Source organism: Cajanus cajan, chromosome 7 (genome assembly GCF_000230855.2).
Source record: "Cajanus cajan strain Asha chromosome 7, NIPB_CcT2T_4, whole genome shotgun sequence".
Taxonomy (NCBI): domain Eukaryota; kingdom Viridiplantae; phylum Streptophyta; class Magnoliopsida; order Fabales; family Fabaceae; genus Cajanus; species Cajanus cajan.
In genome coordinates, this window is record NC_138523.1 from 34,514,561 (window position 1) to 34,535,622 (window position 21,062).

The window sequence follows — 21,062 nt, forward strand, 5'->3', positions numbered from 1 at the left end:
TTCATTTTCTATGTCTTAAAATTGTGTTTGCTGCATGGATCTAGTTCTAATACAATTTTTGATGGATCCTATATGTCAAGTATGAAGTAAATGATTCATGTTTGCTTGTTCCTATTCTTATGAATCATTTTCGGTTTTGTGCTTTTAGGTACTCTTGAACTTGTGCATTTTTGTATTTGCTTGAGTCTTCTCCATTCATTCACATGTGTCCGTGATTGGACAACATACTTTGAGTTAGATTTTGTTTTTGAATCATATGTTTTGTCTAGAGTCATGTGTAGTCCTTTGAATGTCATTGATTCCTAGACTAGCTTGTTTTGACGTAGTTTTTGTGTTGTGTTGATTGAGTCCGAAATTTTTGTGTATTTTTTCTTATTGAATCTGTACCTCACCATATGTGCTTTTGTTTTACATGACTGAGTTCTTAATTTGCTATTAGTCCTAGCAAATTTCTTAGAGTTAGGTTTCTATTATGTCTTGTTAAAAGTTTTGTCAAAAAAATTCATAAACACTAATTCCTCTTAGGTTTTCCTTGAGTATGTTGTGTGGCTGAGACTTATTGAAATTTTTTGAACATTAAAACAGAACCAAAACAGAGGTGTGAGTGTCTTAAATGCATTAGAAAAACAAGAGAAAGAGTGCTTAAAAATTTGACAAAAAAATAGTACAAAATTGTGTAGCACTAATTGAAAATTGCATGTGAACACCTCTTGTTTTGTGTCAAATTTTTTGCTGCAGTTTTTCTACCTTAAAACCGAGACTCCTAAGTGATCAAAAGGCATTCAAAACTCCTGAACATTGAATGAAAAATAAGAGAAAAATATTTTGCTAAAAAGAAAAGAAAGAAAAAGCAAAAGAAAAAGCCAAAAGGAGTGAAAATTTTGCTTAAATTGCTCTCGGTTTTGATGAATTTTTGCTTACATTTTTAGTTGGTTCAGCCACCTATTTGTGTCTTGTTTTTGTTCATAATCTTAGCTTTTAATTTTGTAATCCATTCTAGTGCCTTTCCTAGGTTACTCTTGTGTGTACTAGCTTCCAAATTTGCCTTAATTTTTGCTTGTCAATTTGTGGAACTCTTTCTAGTCTTGTCTCATTTTCTTCTACCACTTGGTGTAGCCATTCTAAATTGTTCATTTTCAGTTTTAGCACTAATATTCAGTCTTGAAGGTGGTTGAGTGCTTCTTGAAAGGTGTAGGAGGCCAAGGCAAAGGACATCCACTTGAAGGCTTTGGTGGTTGCTTAGGGAGTTTGTTCTCTCTTGGTGGCTAGGCTCTTGGAAACACCTAGAAGTGACTAACATCAAAGTTGCTTCTAAAGAGAGGAGTGAAACACCTTGTGAGGCTGCAATTGGTGGCTGATTGATGGAACTAGGTGAGGAGATTGTTGTTCCTCCACTTTGCTCCATGCTTAGGACCGAATCTCTTGAGGTAGACCTTGGATTGAAGCCAGAAATCTCCTTGAAGAAATCTTCAATGGAGGTGATGCCTTAGAAGGAGGTTCGGTTACTTCTCTTGGAGGTAGAAGCTTGAGGAACCTAGACTAAGGTTTTGAAGAACTTTAGAGAATCCTTAGAGTAGGAAATTCTCCACGGTTTCTATGAGAGACTCTTGAGAGAGAAATCAGAATTTTATTTCTCTAAATGTCAAAAGTGTTTTACAATCAAAGAATTACAAGTTTATAGGAGTAGGAAACTTGGAGAGCAAGCTAGTCTTGACCATGGTTCACTAGGAACCATGGTTGAGTCTAGATAAACCGTCCAAGGTCAAGAGGCTTGGAGAGCAAGCTTCTCACTTGGCTTGCTTGGTAAGCTAGCCAAGGAGAAGCTTGTGCTTCAAGCTTCCAAGCTTAAGAAACTCCATGAATTTCGTCCAAGTGTGAACACAAGTGTTCACACAAGTGTGAACACAAGTGTGAACACACTTCTAAGGTGGGCGGCTTCTTGGAATTAATTTACTCCTTTTGATTTGAAAATGGTTAATTTGGTTTAGTTAGGTTCATTCAATGGGAATGGAACCTAGCTAAATCAAATCTATGAAAAATTAGGAGTAAAATGAGTCCAATATGAAAAATTTAGCCTAGGACCACCTTTGGCTAAATTGCTAGGAGCACTCTCTAGCTTACTAAGGACACTCTCTAATTTGCTAATGCCACTCCTACTAGAAAACTAAGAAAAGAATGTATTTCTAGGTTAGGTTAAATGGAGTCAAAGTGTCCAAGTAACCTACCCTAGAATCAATATACAATAGCTACTAAAAAGGGAAATAAAGTGTCTTACAAATACAAAGGCAAAAATAACATATACAAAAGAAACTATGTACAAAACATATGAAAAAGTCTTGAAGATCATCCCATTCCTCTTGGTTCTTTTATGATATCACCTCTTGGATTCCTTGGCCTTGGCCATAGTCTATCACGGTAAGAACAATATATATATATATATATATATATCACGGTAAGAACAATATATATATATATATATATATATAGGCTTTAACTTCCAAATACTTAGCCCATCACTTTTGATGTAGTATGGGGGAATTGATATTTACACCTTCCTTTTATTTATTTTTTTAAAAACACTTTTTTTTTTTGAACAAATACCCTCAAATCCTCAATGTGCCCACTACCCTGTAAGAATTTAACATTCCAAAATTTGGCAGAAGACATTCTCCTCCTTCACGGTGAAACAATTAATTTAAAACCTTACAAATTTCTCCTTCTCGGTTCCACACATACCCTCACTAAATTCAACCGCATCCATTACTCGGTCAATGCTAAAAAAAAATGTTAATCCTATCTCTTAGTCCCTCACGATAGAACAACAAAGGACAAATTTCCCTCAGTTTCATAAGGCATTCACAATTATTTCAAAGAAGCAAGAAGAAAGTGGGTTGAAAGGGTCTGAAGAAATTTTGAAGAACATTGAGACAACGGGAAGGATTTTGAAGACTTAAGGGGTTTGAACTTTGAAGAAATTTTGAGAAGACCCACATACAAATACGTGCCTTCTTTTTCCTTTTCTGCCAGACGATTTGGAATAATAAGTACAAGCCCGATTTTCATTATTTTTCATATTTGTACGGAAACAAACAAAGCATACACACAAACTTTGCACAATAATTTGTAAAAATATCTTAAATTGGAAATTTAAAATCACGTGGCCAACAATTTTAACAACACATCTGGTCCAGTTCGAAATTCAAATAAATATATTAAAAAAAATAAAATTGGGTTAGGCAATTACCCTGGGAGCAGTCGCCACGTAACATTGAGCAATGAGCAATGATCGGCACCAGCAACAACGCTCCAGATTGAACCACGCAATCAATCACCGTTCAAGTTTCCACCATGAAATGATGAAGATGGTAAATAAATAACTGGAGGAGTTAAAAGAATTAAAAAAAGAAAGGAGTATGAATGTATGATGTATCATCCTGGTTGATGTGAGCTTGAGGCAGAGAGTGGAAGTGTAAATGGGCAGCGTGTGGGTTTGTTACTTCCCGAGCTGCACCACTCTTCCGTGTCGCCACTGCATGCTCTCTCCAACGCACCTTATTCAACCCTCAACCTCCATCTCTCTCCGCGCACGTGCTTCTCAATCCATCACCGCAAGAACCACAACAAGGTTTTCCCTCTCTCTCTCTCTCTCTCTCCCACACACACACACACACTCTATCGTTGATTGAATTTCTCCTTTTCCTAATTCGTTCACTTCGCGATTCAGGAGAACTCGAAGACTCAAAAGCGACGCCGAGATCTGCAACGACATCCGCGAATTTCTCGCTTCCGTTGGCCTCCCGGAGGACCACATTCCCTCCACCAAGGAGCTTCTTCTCCATGGATGGTTCTTCCGCTTCCTCTTGCATTTAATTCATTCCTCAGTTTTGTTTCCTTCAATTAAATTCCCCCGTGTTAAAACAAATTTGATGTTAGGATGTTTAATTTAGCTGAAATGCTGTGAAATTTGACTCGTCTTCTCTGGTTATAGGAATGACCTTGCTAACATTGTCCGAAGGAGAGGGCACAAACAGATTCAGGAGCTTCTCACGAGAAACACGTTGCATGTTGACTTTGATGATGGTTTAAGCGCTGAAACGAGTTTAGATGGTGCAAATGGTTTTGAAGATCCGTTAACAGGTCGATAAGATTTCCTTTTTGTGAATGGACTCTTATTTTGTGTTACTTACTCGTGGTAATGACTGATGATCTATTATAATGCAATTTAAAGGTCAGAATGAGAAGGTGGACTTTTTGGTCAATGACTTTGAAGCTTCAACTGAATTTAGTTCTGGTAGTTTCTATGATGACTCTGGTTCAAGTTTTGATGAAGGTGCTTTCGTCGGTGAAGAAGCCTTGGTTAATTCGTCTGTTCAAGATGGTCTGAGTGAAGTCAAAGATCATTCTGAGGTGGTCAACGATGTGACGGAGGGGAATTTCTACCCAGATGAAGTTACTATTGAGGATGATGATTATGATGGTTCAGGGGAAGGTCTTTATCCCAACTTCGGTAGCCAAAGTTCCATCATGCCTACAGAAATTTCTGGTGAATCACCTTTTGAGACGGTGGCTTCTGGAAATTCTGAGTGTGAGGATAGCGTAGTGGGCAAAACAGTTGGAGAGTTAACCTTGTCATTGACGGACAACCATTCCAGCACTTCGTTTAATGATTCTGATATTGATGCTGAAGACGAAGAGTTTAGTCATTTGGAACCATTAATTGAGCAAAAGGACTTGGACGCATTAGAAGGTCTAGATAATGGCAACGATGATATTGCTGAAGATGTTGCCGCAACCTCTGAAGTTACCGCTAGGGAAAACTCATCTGGTGACAACGGACTTGATTCAGTTGTTCATTCTGCTGACATCAGTTCTACGAGTTTTGACACTTTGGCCAACTTGTCTTTGAAGGAAAAGGTTGCAAATTTTATTCAGAATGGAGATTTGGATCCAGTGGAAGGTAATTGTTATGTATAGTGATGTATTGGTGTTGAAGTTACGGGGTTTAAAATATAGGGTAAGAAGAGAGATGAAAAAAAATGAAACACTGCATTGATATTAACTAAGACTTATTACAATGTATTGATTCATTTAATATACTCACAAAACATAGAACACTAACTTGTATTTTTGCTAATCATAATCCTAATTAATCTGGGAAACAAAATCATCTTAAGATAAGGAAATATGGTTATCCATCCTTAGAGATAATGAAGAAATAGGAAAACCTTGCCAATAAAATAACTGAAGACATTCTAAGATATGAGAAGATATACTCATATTTCATATACTCTAACTAACATCATGAATGGCTACAACTATGCCTTTGACAACAGTAGCTTCTGATTTGAGTCAGCATATTCAGTAAAGAGAAGAGAATGACCGAGAAAATAGATGATCTGTCTTGCCTCAACTCGAGCTTTCACACTAAAATGTTGGGCTACGTTGCTTTGGCTTCAAACATTTTATAAAAAAAAAAACTTTGGCGACAAGTGCCTATACTTTAGTCAAAGCCCTTGTACTGAACAAATGAAGTCAGAATAGTTTCTCTGTTCAGTACAAACTATATGGATACTTTCTTTTTGTTCCTTTTCAACAATGCATAACCCTAATTGTTTGATTCTTAGATCATGTCTCTGGCCTTTTGAATGGGGATGATTCTCTGGAAAGCAAAGAATATATTGAATCATAACCTGCTTTATATATGCCACTAGGTACCTATTCTCCTGAAGATAATAATGTTATGGCTCATGGGACATCCACGCAAGTTGTTCCATCTGGAGCATTGGATTTGAATCAGCGTCTTTGGTCAGTATTTTGTATTATATGGATGATAGTAATCAACTGGGACTGTGGGATGTTCATTGATGTTTTCGTTTGAACTGAACCCCCCTTCTTTTTCTGCATTCAAATCATATGTAGGGATGATCACTTGCCACATGAAGATGTAACTACTCATCTCGACAAGGATGTGGATACTGAGGTCATGCTGTGCATAAATATCTAGAAATTATATCTCCATTGACAACTTCTTGTGACCCTAATTATTTGCATTTTACTTGCTCTCATTATGCAGGCTCCAAAAGTGCAAAATGAAAATGAGATAAATCGTCTCAAGTTCATGCTGGTAGTAATTATTTAAAGTTACTTTTGTGGTTTAGAAGTTGCTAAAGCTAGCTAATTAATTTTTGTTTATAATTGTTATGAATTTAACCTGTTATTATTCTTTTTCCTCTTCCCTTTGCAAATGTTATTGGGTGCATAGTATCAGAAGGAGTTGGAACTGTCTCAGCTGAAGGAACAAATTGAGAAGGAAAAGGTAAATGAGCAATGTCTGGAATCTGGGACCACAAGATGTGTGTTTATTGCTTAGATCCCACATTGGCTGGGGGTCAAAGTATGTCTTATTTCAAAAATCGTCCTTTGTTGAACTAGCTTTTATGGTTTAGTTTTACCCAATCCATTCTCAATTATATATATTTTCTGGCATCAACTATGTTAATCGTTAGTTAGCATCAAAATAACATTTCTCTGGGGCTTTGACACCTTTAGTTCACTAGGTAAAGAAAGATTCTAAATTCATTATGATGGGCCTAAGAGTAAATATGATACAATGATAGGAACATGTGTGCTTTGTAAAGGTTCTCTACTGTTATGAAAGCATTTGAATATCCTGAAATTTATGTCATAACTGCATGTCATTTTCAGGGATGATCATCCATAATCGCACCATGTGTAAAAAAGGTTATTGTAATTAAAACTTGTAAAAGAACAGGAAGCTGCTTGATCTTCTAAAAGATCGCAAACTCTCTGGTTTTGACACTCAATTATGTGAAATTGCACATGGTTATTTTGAATTTGTTTAAAGCTACACAGTACATACTATCACATTGAACTACTTTATTTTTTTAATGGGTTCAAGTTAAGTGTAGTTTAATCTGAATTTGTGTCCCAACTCCCAAATATGTCATGATTATCTTTGTTAGTTTGGAAGTGTTGGCAAAATCATAGCATACTCATACAGTCATACTAGAAGCAGCTGTTTAGCCCTTCTCTCATCCCTCTCTTCAATGTATGAGAGATTGAGAGTTATTTCGTAATCCATACAACTCCCTAAGTGATGGAAGCACTTGGAGAGGATTGATATTCTTCCAAGATTTCCATGCAAGGGCCGAAATGCTCCATGAGGTTGAACTCCTTGAAGGTGGCGGAATCACCTTGGAGGATTCTCCAATGGTGGAGAAGCACCTAAGAGAGGTTCGGTTACCTCTTGAAGAAGTGGAGAAGCTTGAGGAACCAAGCTTCTAGGAGAAGGAACTTTGAGAGAAAACTAGGAGAAGTTTTTCTCACGAATTTGACTCTTGAAAATGAGAGAGAATTTCTGAATTCTAAGTCTCATTAATGTCCAAAAGTGAAGGTTTAGGTCAGATTTACAATTATATAGGGAGAGGTAGCTTCTAGGAGAAGCTAACCTTAACCATGGTTCACTAGGAACCATGGTAAGGTGTAGCTAACCATCCATGGTTTCTAAAACTTGTAGGAGAAGCTAACCTTGACCATGGTTCACTTAAGAACCATGGTAAGGTCAGCCCACCCTACCAAGGTTTAGAAACTTGGAGGAGAAGCTTCAAAGCTTGAAGAAGGAACAAGCAAATTTTGGCCAAGAAACTAAGGAAAGAGCTAGGCGGATTAGGCTCCAAAATGCTCCATGAATTATTTTGAAAATCTTTGATTTGGTTTAGTTAGGTTCATCATATAATGATGAGACCTAGCTAAATCAAATCTATGAAAAATTAGGAGCAAAATGAGTCTAATATGCAAAATTTTGCCTAGGCCCAGTTCTGGCCCATTTATTAGTCACACCCTCAAGCATTGCTAAATGCCACCCCTTTTTCCCTACTGAAAAAATATAAAATGAATGTATCAACAAAGGAGGTTAAATGGAGTTAAACTCTCCAAGTAACCCACCCTAAAATCAATATACAATCACTAATTAAAAGCAAGTAAAGTGCCTCACAAATACAAAGGCAAAATTAGACCTATACAAAGGAACTATGTACAAAATATATGAAAAAGGTCTTTAAGATCATCCCATTCCTCTTGGTTCTTTTAAGATATCACCTCTTGGATTCCTTGGCCTTGGCCATAGTCTATCACTTAGTCACATTTTATTATTGCTTTCAGCTTGCTCTGTCTGTCTTGCAAACCAAGGCAGAGGAAGAAATCAGCAAAGCCAGAAAACTTATATCTGAAAAAGATGTAGAGTTACACGTTGCTGAAGAAAGTCTTTCAGGACTCAAAGAGGTATTGCATATGTGTTCTTGTGGTCTTTTAATCCAGTAGTTTATTCAAAGCATCTTGCATTTTGATCTAGTGGTTATCTTTTGTTAAAATTTTGAGCAGTTTCAGATAGGAATTTGTTTATGAATTTGAAGAGTAATTGTTTAAAATTATCCATACATTGGAGTATGACATTTCCTAAACTTATGATTGTAAATCAAGTCTTTCTTAAGACCAAAGTTGGTACCAAATCAGGTTTCATCTGAAAGAAACACTTCAAACACTATCTTTAATTCAATGTTCAAGAGGAGCTGTAGTGGCCCTCTTAGTTTTGACACACCCCTTGTACAAAAAATTGTCCAAGTTGTCCCTGAGAATACTATAGGTTTGTTTTGATAAATTTCTCCATAAGCACTTTTAGGAGAAAAATAAGTACATGAAACTGTATACACATTCCTTGCACTATACAACATACACAATGGATGCACTAGAAGACAACATTTTTGAAGCCAGTAGGACTCTGAGGTTTAGCTGAGTATGTGTGTCTGCCATGGGATGTTAAAATATCGTTGGACTGATTAACAATTGACCAGAAACTTCATAAATGATATTATGAAAATTTATAGTTGAATTCAAATGTTGATCCAGTTATTTGGTTATTAGCTTCAATGATTGCACGGTGACAGGTGTGTGTTTTTTCACATGGAAGAGATGTTGGTTCTATTTGATCTTGTATATGGTGTATTTGGTAATCAACGGGTGACATCATAACTTTCTATCTGTAAAGATGAAAAATAAAATTCTGCTTACATGCTGATAGTTCTGTGTGCCCTTATATCCAGGTTCAGATTGAGTTCTGTGGTGATGCTGATGTTGTGGAGGTGGCTGGTAGCTTCAATGGTTGGCATCACCGAATAAAAATGGATCCTCAACCATCAACTAGTGCTATAGACCTTGGTGGATCAAGGTTCTAAATTGAACATGTTCAACTAGTTATTCTTAACTGATTACGTATTTATATGTAATCATTCTGTTCTTGCTGATTACTTATTGTTTGTTGATCATATAAGAGGAAATGTATTGACTATTGAGGATTGTTTGTTTAGATAGAAATTAGTGTTAAGGCTGAAATTAGTATAATTTCAATTATTGGAATCAGACAATGTCATATTGGATACCGAATGAAAAACTCTTTGCATACCTTGATAAAATAACAACATAAAAATATCATGTTAGTATTTGAAAATTTAAACCTTTCTTGATAATAATATTGATATATGCTGTTCAATGTAATAATATCCAGGAATTCCAAATTTTGGTCAACAATGCTGTGGCTTTATCCTGGCGTATATGAGGTGTGTGCATCTTCAACAATACTAATGATTAGAATCGTAGTAATTTTCCAGTTTTCTAGTTCTCTTTCCTATTTTTTTATTCTTTTAATTATGGGCTTTATTCTTTTTTTTTTTGTCTGGTAAGTTGAATAGTTTGGATTGTTTATTACCTATTTGTTTCTGTTACCTTTTTTGACTTGTAAAAGCATAAATACTTCAAGATGATTTAACAACTGTATTTGTTTATTGTAGATAAAATTTGTTGTTGATGGCAAATGGAAAACGGATCCGCAACTGGAGTCAGTAACAAGGGGTCATATATGTAACAACATTTTAAGAGTAGATAGATAATGCATTCTGGCTCAGGTCACAATTGCTAGATGTATATAAAATGGTAAGATGATGATTTTCATCTTGACTGTTCTTAATCATCAATTAAAATGTTGTCAGAGATAGACTGACAGTGACAGTCAAACTATGGTTTCAATTGAAAATTGTGGATGTGCAAGATTCTAAGATTAGATAGTTGATGCATGTAAATGTTTAGTTATTGCCTTCTTCTTAATCATTAATTCACCTCTTGTCAGGGCTTACTTGCACTTACAGTTAATTTCGGCATACTCTTAAATTTTGTGTAATACTGACGCTGTATTATGAACTATTGTAGGGTACATAAAAATCGAAGATAATGGTTTGCTGTGGAATTCAAAAATCACCATGTTTGACAGCAATATGGACAGGAGAAACATGCAAGAAGGAGCAGAATTTAGATGAGTAATCTTTTACAACCGTTCTGTATGTACGTACATTTGTGTCTGAAACTAGAGATCATGACATCATCTGGGTCTGTGCAAGAGTTAATTGGAAATTAGGAATTTAGGGCGTGTTAGTAGGGAAGGATTTGGGTAGTCCGTAAGAGGTCGTAGCTTCAGACTATGCTATCATTGTATCAATCAGGGGAGAATTGTAGTCTCCGTCGTCTTTGTATTCCTCATCTCTTGTTTCTGATATTCTTTTGGTGGTTTTTATTGTCAAAGCCACTCACAAAATCCAGGATAAAAGTTCGTTTTGTCGGGCTTTGCAAATTTAGCAAGTGATATTTGATAGTTTTCGTGTAAGAAGCCATGAATGCAAGCGAAATTATCTGGGAAAAAAAAGTTATGGAGGGGTATCTGTGTTTTGTATAGACTTGTTATCACTCCAGCACATGCATGAGTGGCAACTGGCACATTAAACCTCGTTTGCATAATTATATATGTAAGAACATACAGTGATCAGTGAGTGCAGTGGTGAAAGATACATTTTAATGTTTGGTCTATTATTTTAAAAGAATAACATATTTAAGAAATTTTGCTTCTTATGAATTATTGAGAAAGAAAAAAAAACTATGTACCAATAATATAAAATAATTTTATACGATTATTCAATTACAGATTACAATGTAATAAATTCACTTAAATATATAGCTTGTTTCATGTTCATTTGAAAATCTAGTCTCATGTTCATTTGAAAACCTAGTCGTCAAATATATTTTTAAAATTATTAGTGCAAAAAATTATTTTACGTGGGTAATATATGGTCATTAAGTTCATGTTTTTTTACCAATATATTTTATAAAATTGTTTCGACAAAAATATGAGAATCTAACTTGTCGGAGTTGAGAAAAACTAGTGGCTAGGCCCGTGCAATGCACGGGCAATAAATCTATTAATATTTAATTTTATTTATATATATATATATACATATATATATATATATATATAAATTAAAATATTATACATTTATTAAATAGGTTGAAAATAAATAATATAATTTTAAATATCTTTTCAATCATTATAATTTTTTTGTCATTATTCCTTTTAAAACTTTGCAATATATTTTTTAAAATAAATAACTTGTGTCTTCTCATATGTTCAACAAAATTAATAGGTAAGTTCTGTTAACATAATAAATTTAATATTTGTTATAAATATAATATTACAAAATAAAAAAAAAAAACAAATCAGATAGATACACCAATTGATTATTCGCGACTTAGTAATGGATAAGAATAACTCTGTAATTCTTCTCTAGTTGAATGTTGGAAGCATAATAGAAGACTTTTTGATTGTGAATGTGATTTCCTCTTTCATGCGATAAACATTCTAAAAGGAACCGTATATTCAACTATCGTAATAGCTTGTTTGTAGATTGAGGAGTAACTACCTCTTTACTTGAACTTAGGTTTGGTAACCTAAATCATCTCACAATAAAAAAAATGTAGTTAGATGTTATTTTTATTTAACATATAGGTTACTATATTTCTTCAATAAATATTAATGTACTCAAGTTTATTTTGAGCTTTTATAAAAAAAAAATTTACAAATGTATACTCAGAACATCTTCTAAATTCTTTGTTCTTCATTGATTGCAATGTGTAACACATAAAATCATTGGGAACTAATTGAAGGTACAACTTGTTAAAATACAGTTGGTCAAATTTTGTCCAAACTCAACTTGCAATTGGGTTCTTTGATTTTTCTTAAGTTGTCTAACAAGGCTAAAATTTTAGTAATGATTGCAAAAAGAAATGCAATGGATCCAATAATACGATTCACCTAACAATAATTGAAGAATCATTATGAGATACATATGGTGATAACTAAAATAATTTTAAAAAGATATAAACCTTTGGTATGGATTATTTATTTATATATTAGGTAGTACCTATACACATAAAAGACATTTGGTTCAATAAAATTTTTTTTGAAATACGAATAATGCTACCATCTGAAGAATGTACAAAATAAGTCACTACTTTAGCCATAACTAATGTAGAGACTAATATGAAAATCTTTAATCTTGAATCATCATAATTAAAAAAAATTATACAATTACTGTCGTAACCGAAATCACGACGGGATGACGCAAACATTTTTCTTTTCAAAGGAGCCGCCACCAATATTTATTTTAAGGGAAAAACATTGGGAAATCCTTTAAAAATAACCTTTTAAAATCAAAATTGGGTTCGGAAGTCAATTACGTGTAGGGAAGGTATTAACAACCTATGACGCCCGTAAAAATACAGTACCTTTAATTAATTGTGCAAAATTATATAAATTTATAAATATTTAATTTACCCTAAATATATATATATATATATATATATATATATATATAAGAATAAACCTCTTTTATATATTTCTATTTTAAAAAAAAGTGGAACTTGTATAAGAATGAATTTAAGTTAGCAAATAGCTAATCATTAAACCCTCAAAATCAAATAACGTCAAAGATAAAAATGTTATTCAATTGACGTTGTTATTTGTTGTATATTGACACTTTCTAAACAATAATCTTGAAGACAACAAATCACATTCACTATGTACATACAATTATTTTCAAAAAAGAAAAAAAAAAGAAAAAAAAAGGTTAAGAAGAGAATATGATACCAAAGGTGAGGCGAATAAATTGTTGAACTTGTTATCGTGTTGAATCTTCAGATATGAGGATCTATTAGGTGCTTTTTGGCTACCTTTCACACTACACAAATACCTCATAGATCTCAAGAAATACAAAGAGAGAGAAAAAAAAGAGGATTTTCGAGCTATAAGGAAACTTAGACCAAATTTTTTTTGCCCCTTTTTTCGTCACCAAGAGCAGTGCTTGAGTCTTCTATTTATAGATGTCAGACCTGACCAGAACGGCCCGTTCCGGATTTGGAATGGCCCGTTCTGGATCATTCAGTTATGAGCTAAATTTGAACTTGGAACAACCTGTTCTAAAGGTAGAACAACCTGTTATCAATTAGGGTTTTAGGTCTTTTTAGTAACCTAGAACGACCCGTTTCGATTTTGGAACAGCCCCTTTTGGGCTCCTAAAACCACTTGTTTGGGCTTCAAGCTTCCTTGTTGTCATATGGTGTTGCCTCCATACTTTGAGAGCTCCTTCTCTTCATAGTAGACGTCCATTTCATTGGTTTTGTGGGTCCGGATAAAATTGGTTATTCACAGTTGCCCCTCTTTATTTATTTCTTATTAAATAATCTAAATAAGGTAATTTAGATCATTTGTGATGAGAAATGAATAAAGATGTGAATTAATTTTATCCAGCTACCCAAGACATAACTCCTATTGTTGATGTTGGTACTAGAAAGATTCAATGCTTTTGCTTGAACAGTTAAATGCTAGAATGTTGTGTTGGGATCGTCAAGTGCTAGTGCTGGATCAACTGAATGCTAATGTTGAATGCTTGTACTGGAGTGGTCAAATGCTTGAGCTGGATCGACCAAATGCTAATGTTGAATGCTTGTACTGGAGTGATCGAATGCTTGTGCTGGATCGACCGAATACTAATGCTGAATGCTTGTGCTGAAGTGGCTGAATGCTTGCGCTGGATCGATCGAATGCTAATGTTGAATGCTTGTACTAGAGTGGTTGAATGCTTGTACTAGAGTGGTTGAATGCTTGTGTTGGATCGACTGAATACTAATGTTGAATTCTTGTGCTGGATCGACCGAATGCTAATGCTGAATGCTTGTACTAGAGTGGTCGAATGCTTGTGCTAGATCGAATGAATGCTAATGTTGAATGCTTGTGTTGGAGTGGTCGAATGCTTGTGCTAGATCGATCGAATGCGAATGCTGAATGCTTGTACTAGAGTGGTCGAATGCTTGTGCTGGATCGATCGAATGCTAATGTTGAATGCTTGTGCTGGAGTGGTCGAATGCTTGTGTTGGATCAACTGAATGCTAATGCTGAATGCTTGTGCTGGATGGTCGAATGCTTGTGCTGGATCAACTGAATGTTTGTGCTTGATCGAATGAATGCTTGTGCTGAGTGGTCAAATGCTTGTGCTGGATCGACTAAATGCTTGTGCTTGATCGGTTGAATGCTTATGCTAGAGTGGTCAAATGCTTGTGCTGGATCGACCGAATTCTTGTGCTTGATGGAGTGAATGCTTATGCTGGAGTGGTTGAATGCTTGTGCTTGATCGACCGAATGCTTGTGCTTGATGGAGTGGTCGAATGCTTGTGCTGGATCGACCGAATGCTTGTGCTTGATCGAATGAATGCTTGTGCTGGAGTGGTCGAATGCTTGTGCTGGATCGACCAAAGGCTTGTACTTGATGGAATGACTGCTTATGCTGGAGTGGTCGAATGCTTGTGCTGGATCGACCAAATGCTTGTGCTTGATGGACTGAATGCTAATACTCGTTCAATTGAATGTTGATGTCGGTTTGACCAAATGTTGATGCTAGATCAACTAGATGTTGCTACAACGACTGGATGATGGTGCTAGTTCAATCAAATGCCGGTGCTGGATTGATTGAAAGTTTGTGCTAGATCGACTGAATACTGGTGCAAGATTGATCTAATGCTGATATTGGATCGACCGAATACTTGTGCTGAATTGGTCGATGGGTCGCGCCAAGTAGATACTGGGCTTATACAAAAGAAAAATGTAACTTGTGCCAGGTAAGTACTGGACTTAAATAGAAAGTCATATGTGAAGCAAGTGCTTAGCCTAAAAACTCTACGTCATAAGTTTTAGGAAGCAAGAGATGCAAATGCAATGTGATGTAATGGTGATATGATGTAAAATGTTATGAGACACAACTTTCAAGACTTAAACTTTTGTTTCTTTTCCTTTCCTTTTTGCTTTTGCTTTTTTTTAAGGTCATAAATTCCTCATCGTGACACACAGCCAAGGATCATGGATGAGTGAGACCTTTGAACACTTTTGACTTGAATGACAGTTGGTTATTACCTTGTGATGGAGGAAGCCCATGGACCAATGGCCCAACTACTAGGGCTATGACAAGGAGGATACATGAGGAGTGGGCTCAAGCCCAAGGAAAGCCCATATCTTTGTTTTGTTGGGCTTTGACTCAAGTCCAAGTAGATTAGGGTTAGTGTAGGATTGGGCCTTGGTGCCTTGTATTTCTTTTGGGCCTTGTATTTCTGGCCATGTAGCTTAGGATTTTCATTTCATGGCCATTTAGATTTAGGGTTAATTTAGGTTACATGAACACTTTCATTTGAATGTCATTAGTGTGTCATTTGAAGGTGCATTTCGGCCATGTGCACACATGCACATGGTGTGACCGAAATGCAACTCAAATGGATACTAAATCACATCCAAATGAGTGCACATGGAGTGGGTGGCCGATTGGCACCAAAATTTGAATTTTAGAATTCAAATTTTGGCGCCTAGAGTTAAGTAGACCATACCATGGTTCTACTTAACTCTAGGTAAACCCAACTTAAACCCTTAACCTAATTTCTCCTATAAATCTTCCTATGGCCGAGTATTGTACTACTTTGGAATATATTGATGAGTTTTATCTCTTAAAAAAACTCTCCTCTCCGAAGTCACCTTGTTCATAGTCTCTACCCTCCTTGAGTGCTTCTCTTTGTAGAGCTAGAACCTTCCTTCCTTCTATGGACTTAGCTTTATGCAAGCCTAGGTCACATTGAAGCCTTTGTGGAGTCTCCATCCTTGACGTTCTTCCAAGGAATTCCGTGAAGGCTTGAAGCAATCTTGAGATTTCCAAGAGGAATCTCATCAAGTGATATCAGAGCATCCGATTCTTCAAGAGATAAGTCCTTGTTCTTGTCTTTTGAAGTGTGGATCCGTGGTTCAAATTGTTTTGTGTTCATCTTGTGTTCTTTTTACTAATTTTGAGTTCTTGTCATGTTAGAGTTTCATCCTTCCTAGATCTATTTTTTGCCTTAAAATTTGATGGATCTAGTTTCTTGATTGCTTGAATGATTCATTTATGCTTCATTATTATATGCTTCCATGAATCATGCTCCATTCTATTGCCTATTAGGAAATTTTCTGCCTATGAACGTTTTGCTTTCTTTGAGTCATATTTGAAATTTTATTCGGTCATTACATGCTTGAGTCATTTTGTTTTATTTTTGAATCCATGTCTAGTAAGTTTGTGTAGTTCTTTTATGTTCATCCTTCCTAGCTATGCTTGTTGATCTATTTTGAATTTTTTTTGAATTGAATCTTGAAATCATTTTTTTTCTGGATTTGGCCGAGATCCATAGTCATTGGTATAAGCTCATAATTTTGTTTTTAATTTGAGTTCATGAACTACTATTAGACCATTAGTAGTTTTCTTAGAAAATTATTAGGTTTCCTATGCTAGAAAATGTCTTAAATTTTTTTTTGTCTAATCCGTGAGTGTTTGATCTTGTTTGCTTAAAGGAGTGCTGAAAATTGTGTTTGTGTCTCAATTTTGAATTTGAATTTGGAGCCTAAATTCCGTGCATGTGCCATTCAAATTAGCAAGCATAAAAAGCATGTTACATGTTCATTGAATTTTAACCTAATTTGCTTGTCATTTGGCATTTCATTTTGAATCCGGATTTTAGTGTTCCTAAGTGTGACCGAGACCTATTTGCTACATAATCTTTGCAAGAAAAAGGCAACTCCTAAGTTTTAAAAAAAAAATTTATAGAGAAAGATCAAAAGAAAATTCCAAAAAAAAAAACAAAGTGATTAAAAAAAAAAAGGTGCTAAGCTAAAATTTCAAAAGCAAAAGCCATTAAGGAATTTAAGTTCACAAAATTTCTTCTCGGTTTGTCATTGACATTTGTTAATATTTTCAGCTTACATATTTTTGAGTGCTTTGGTTTTGTGAATCCATTCTAGAACTTATCTTAGGTCATTTCTTTCTTGTTCTAGCCAATACTTGTTTTGTGTCATCTAAATTGTCATCTTCTATTCTATTCTTGTCTCTCCTATTTTCCAAGTGTCTTTGTTGTTCACTATCATTGTTGGACTCAAGTGTGACCTATGGTTTGACCTAGTTTATCTTCATAGAAGCTAGTTCTACAAGGGTCATCAAAAGAGGCCTAAGAAAAGGAGGAGAAAAGAACATTGGTGACATTCGGATTTGGGATTCTCAAAACATAAACACTAAACACTTGGAGCTGGACATTTTTGGTGGTTGCTGGACTTGCAATCCGTGGAGGACTTTTAGAGATTCAATTTGAATTTGTAATTGAATTTAATATATATATATATATATATATATATATATATATATATATATATAAGCATTAGTGACGGATTTAGAGACCAATTTTTCCTTACTAATTTGAAAATTTTGTTGCAAATTTGGTCACTAATCCTTCACTAATTCTTGGTGGCTGTTTTTTCTATTTTCTTTTAAGCCACTCGTTTATTTGCTGTTTAGTTTTGTAATTACCTTGTAATTGGCCATTTAAAGGAGTGTCTTGGAAGTGTCTTTGGTACACAACCATCTCTCCTTAGGTTTTCAATTTTCGTTAGTACTTGGTGAGAGTGGTCCTTGATTGATCTTTGGTATCTCTCAAGCTCTCACCCTAGGACACGTTTAGATAGCTTCTTTCTTGCTTAATACTTGTTTTATTTGCTTTCATACGACTAGCATATCATAGATCATCCATCATCAAAAATAATTTTCATTGAAAAGAATTTGGTAGAGATTAACTTCAAAGGGGATTAGTAATTTTTACTTGAAGAGGCTTGGTTTTTAAGTGGATCTTAGTAGCTCACCTCCCTCCAAAGTTCAATTTGTATACTTAATCCTCCAAGTATTTAGTCTTAACCTTGCATAAAAATTGCTTTTCAAACTTCTTTCATCAAAAGAAATCTTTCCCTTATAATGGAAGAATTTTCTACTCCTCATAGTGATAGTAATTCAAGTGATAACAATGATCTTGCCAAGTTATCACGTGAATTAAGATCACTAAAGCTATGGAAAGAGCAAGAATCACAACAAAGAATTAGAGAAAAATTTGAAAGAGAAGCTCAAATTGCTCTTATGGAGGAGGAAATTCGTCTATTAAAGGAAAAATAAAAAAAGAAACACCATAGTAGACATAGTTCATACGCCAATAGTTCCACCCTAGGAGAATCAATGCCTGATGATAGCCTAGCAGTAGGAGATCATTATCAACAACCTCCTAGAAGAGTCCATATGACCCCTAAGCCAAGGGAATCTAGGGTAAATCTCCCTTATTTTCATGGAAAAGATGATGTGGAGGGGTACCTTGATTGGGAGATGAAGGTGGAACAAATCTTCAGTTGCCATCAAGTGAGTGAAGAAAGAAAAGTACCCCTAGCCACTTTGAGCTTCCAAGGTCATGCCATGTATTGGTGGACTTCCCTTGTTAGGGATAGGCGTCTCCATAATGATCCTCCAATTCAATATTGGAATGAGTTAAGGAGTGCCTTGAGAAGGAGGCATATTCCCTCTTATTACACTAGGGAGCTTATCAACAAGCTCCAAAGACTCCATCAAAAAAATATGACTATGGAAGAGTATAGGCAAACAATGGAGTTGTATTTGATGAGGGCTGGTATTAGGGAGGAAGAAAACATTACCATTGCTAGATTTTTGAGTGGTTTAACTTTTGAGATAAGAGATAAGGTTGAGCTTCTTCCTTATAGGGATTTGAATGATTTGGTTCATTTTTGTATCAAGGTTGAACAACAAAATTTGAGAAAAGGTTTTAAAACAAGCTCATACTCATCTTCTTACTCTAAGGTTGACTACAAGCGGGAGGGCAAGAAAAATATTTTTGAAAAGAAAAAATCCTTTGACTCCTCCAAAAATCTAGACAAGGGTAAAGAAAAGGAAAAAGATAAAAAAACAAACACCTCACATACTAGCACTAAGTCTAGTGATATAAAGTGCTTTAAATGTCTTGGGAGAGGCCACATTGCTTCTCAATGCCCTAACAAAAAGGTGATGATTCTAAGGGGCCAAGACATTTATAGTAGCCATGATGAAGCTACTACTTCTTCATCTTCAAGTGAGGATGAAGAAGAAGCAAGTGAGGAAGAGTCATGTGAGGTCATTTATCCTTACAATGGGGAACTTCTTATGATGAGAAGGGTCCTCAACAACCAACCTAGTGATACACAATCCCAAAGAGAGAACATCTTTCATACAAGATGTAACATTTCAAACAAGGCTTGTTCTCTCATAGTGGATAGTGGATCTTGGTGCAATTGTTGTAGCACTAGGATGGTTGAAAAGTTGGGCTTGACTACCACACCCCACCCCAAACCTTATCAACTTCATTAGCTTAATGATGATGGGGATATGGTGGTCAACCAACAAGTGGAAGTAGAGTTTTCTATTGGGAACTATCAAGATAAAGTGAAATGTGATGTAGTTCCCATGGAAGCTTGTCATATTCTATTAGGAAGGCCATGGCAATTTGATAAACAAACTCATCATGATGGCCTAACTAATAAGATAACTTTCACTCATAAGGGTAAGAAGTTTGTGCTTCATCCTCTATCACCTTCCCAAGTGATGGAAGATCAAGTACAAATGAAGACCAAACTTGAGCAAGAAAAAGAAAAGAAAAAAAAATTGAAAAAAAAAAGTTCTAAAAATTAGTGAAAAAGAGGATTCTAGAGAGAATAGTGTTCCCTCTCTAGAGATAGTTCAAGAGGAGATTTTTGACTCAAAACCTTTACACAAAACCTCTCTCTTTCTTGAACCATCTTCTCATATCCTCATGTGTAGAGGAACGCTAACTTGCACTGCCACATCTTCTTTGGAAACTTCTCTACCTCTTGAGGTGAAAAATCTTTTGAAAGAATTTGGTGATGTATTCCCTAGTGAAGGCCCAATTGGACTTCCACCTTTTAGGGGAATAGAGCATCAAATAGATCTTGTGCCTGGGGCTAGTCTTCCAAATAGGCCAGCCTATAAGGCTAACCCACAAGAGACAAAAGAGATAGAGAAGCAAGTACAAGAGTTGTTGGAGAAAGGTTGGGTTCAAAAGAGTCTAAGCCCTTGTGCTGTACCAGTAATTTTGGTGCCAAAAAAAGATGGAAAATGGAGGATGTGTTGTGTCTGTAGAGCCATCAACAACATCACCATAAAATATAGGCACCCAATTCCTAGGCTTGATGACATGCTTGATGAATTACATGGGTCATCCATATTCTCCAAAATAGATCTTAAAAGTGGATATCACCAAATTAGAATCAAGGAAGGTGATGAGTGGAAAACTGCTTTTAAGACTAAGTTTGGATTATATGAATGGTTAGTAATGCCTTTTGGGCTTACTAATGCACCTAGCACATTCATGAGGCTAATGAATCATACCCTTAGGGATTGCATTGGTAGGTTTGTAGTTGTTTATTTTGATGATATTTTAATATATAGCAAAAGTCTAAGTGATCATGTGAATCACCTAAGACAAGTTCTACTTGTTCTTAGAGACAATCACTTGTTTGCCAATGTAGACAAGTGCACTTTTTGTGTGGATAATGTTATTTTTCTAGGGTTTGTGGTAAGCAAAAAGGGAGTTCATGTGGACCCCGAGAAAATCAAAGCCATCCAAGAATGGCCTATTCCTACTAATGTTAGTGAAGTTAGGAGCTTCCATGGTTTGGCAAGCTTTTATAGAAGATTTGTTCCTAACTTCTCTACATTAGCTTCACCTCT

At 35.4% G+C, this 21,062-nt stretch overlaps 1 protein-coding gene across 2 annotated transcripts; it reads left to right on the forward strand.

Annotated features, from left to right (window-relative positions):
• Positions 1-3,303: 3,303 nt before the first annotated feature.
• LOC109796591 (5'-AMP-activated protein kinase-like protein) lies at positions 3,304-10,680 on the forward strand. Of its 2 annotated transcripts, XM_020356272.3 has the most exons (13): positions 3,317-3,625; positions 3,725-3,844; positions 3,989-4,137; positions 4,229-4,957; positions 5,712-5,805; positions 5,920-5,980; positions 6,074-6,124; positions 6,263-6,316; positions 8,182-8,301; positions 9,120-9,244; positions 9,581-9,632; positions 9,864-10,005; positions 10,279-10,680. In XM_020356272.3, the coding sequence occupies exons 1-12, from the start codon at positions 3,474-3,476 to the stop codon at positions 9,960-9,962; spliced, it is 1,806 nt and encodes a 601-aa protein (XP_020211861.1). In that variant the 5' UTR covers positions 3,317-3,473; the 3' UTR covers positions 9,963-10,005; positions 10,279-10,680. The 2 variants fall into 2 exon arrangements, with proteins under 2 accessions (XP_082915663.1, XP_020211861.1); XM_083059537.1 differs by lacking the exons at positions 9,864-10,005; positions 10,279-10,680 and having other exon boundaries at positions 3,304-3,625; positions 9,120-9,298.
• Positions 10,681-21,062: the final 10,382 nt, after the last annotated feature.

Coding starts and splice junctions, on each gene's coding strand:
- LOC109796591 (XM_020356272.3), top strand. CDS start 3,474: ATGGGCAGCGTGTGGGTTTGTTACTTCCCGAGCTGCACCACTCTTCCG. Junction 4,958..5,711: donor AGATTTGGATCCAGTGGAAG/GTAATTGTTATG, acceptor ATATGCCACTAG/GTACCTATTCTCCTGAAGAT. Junction 6,125..6,262: donor ATCGTCTCAAGTTCATGCTG/GTAGTAATTATT, acceptor TTGGGTGCATAG/TATCAGAAGGAGTTGGAACT.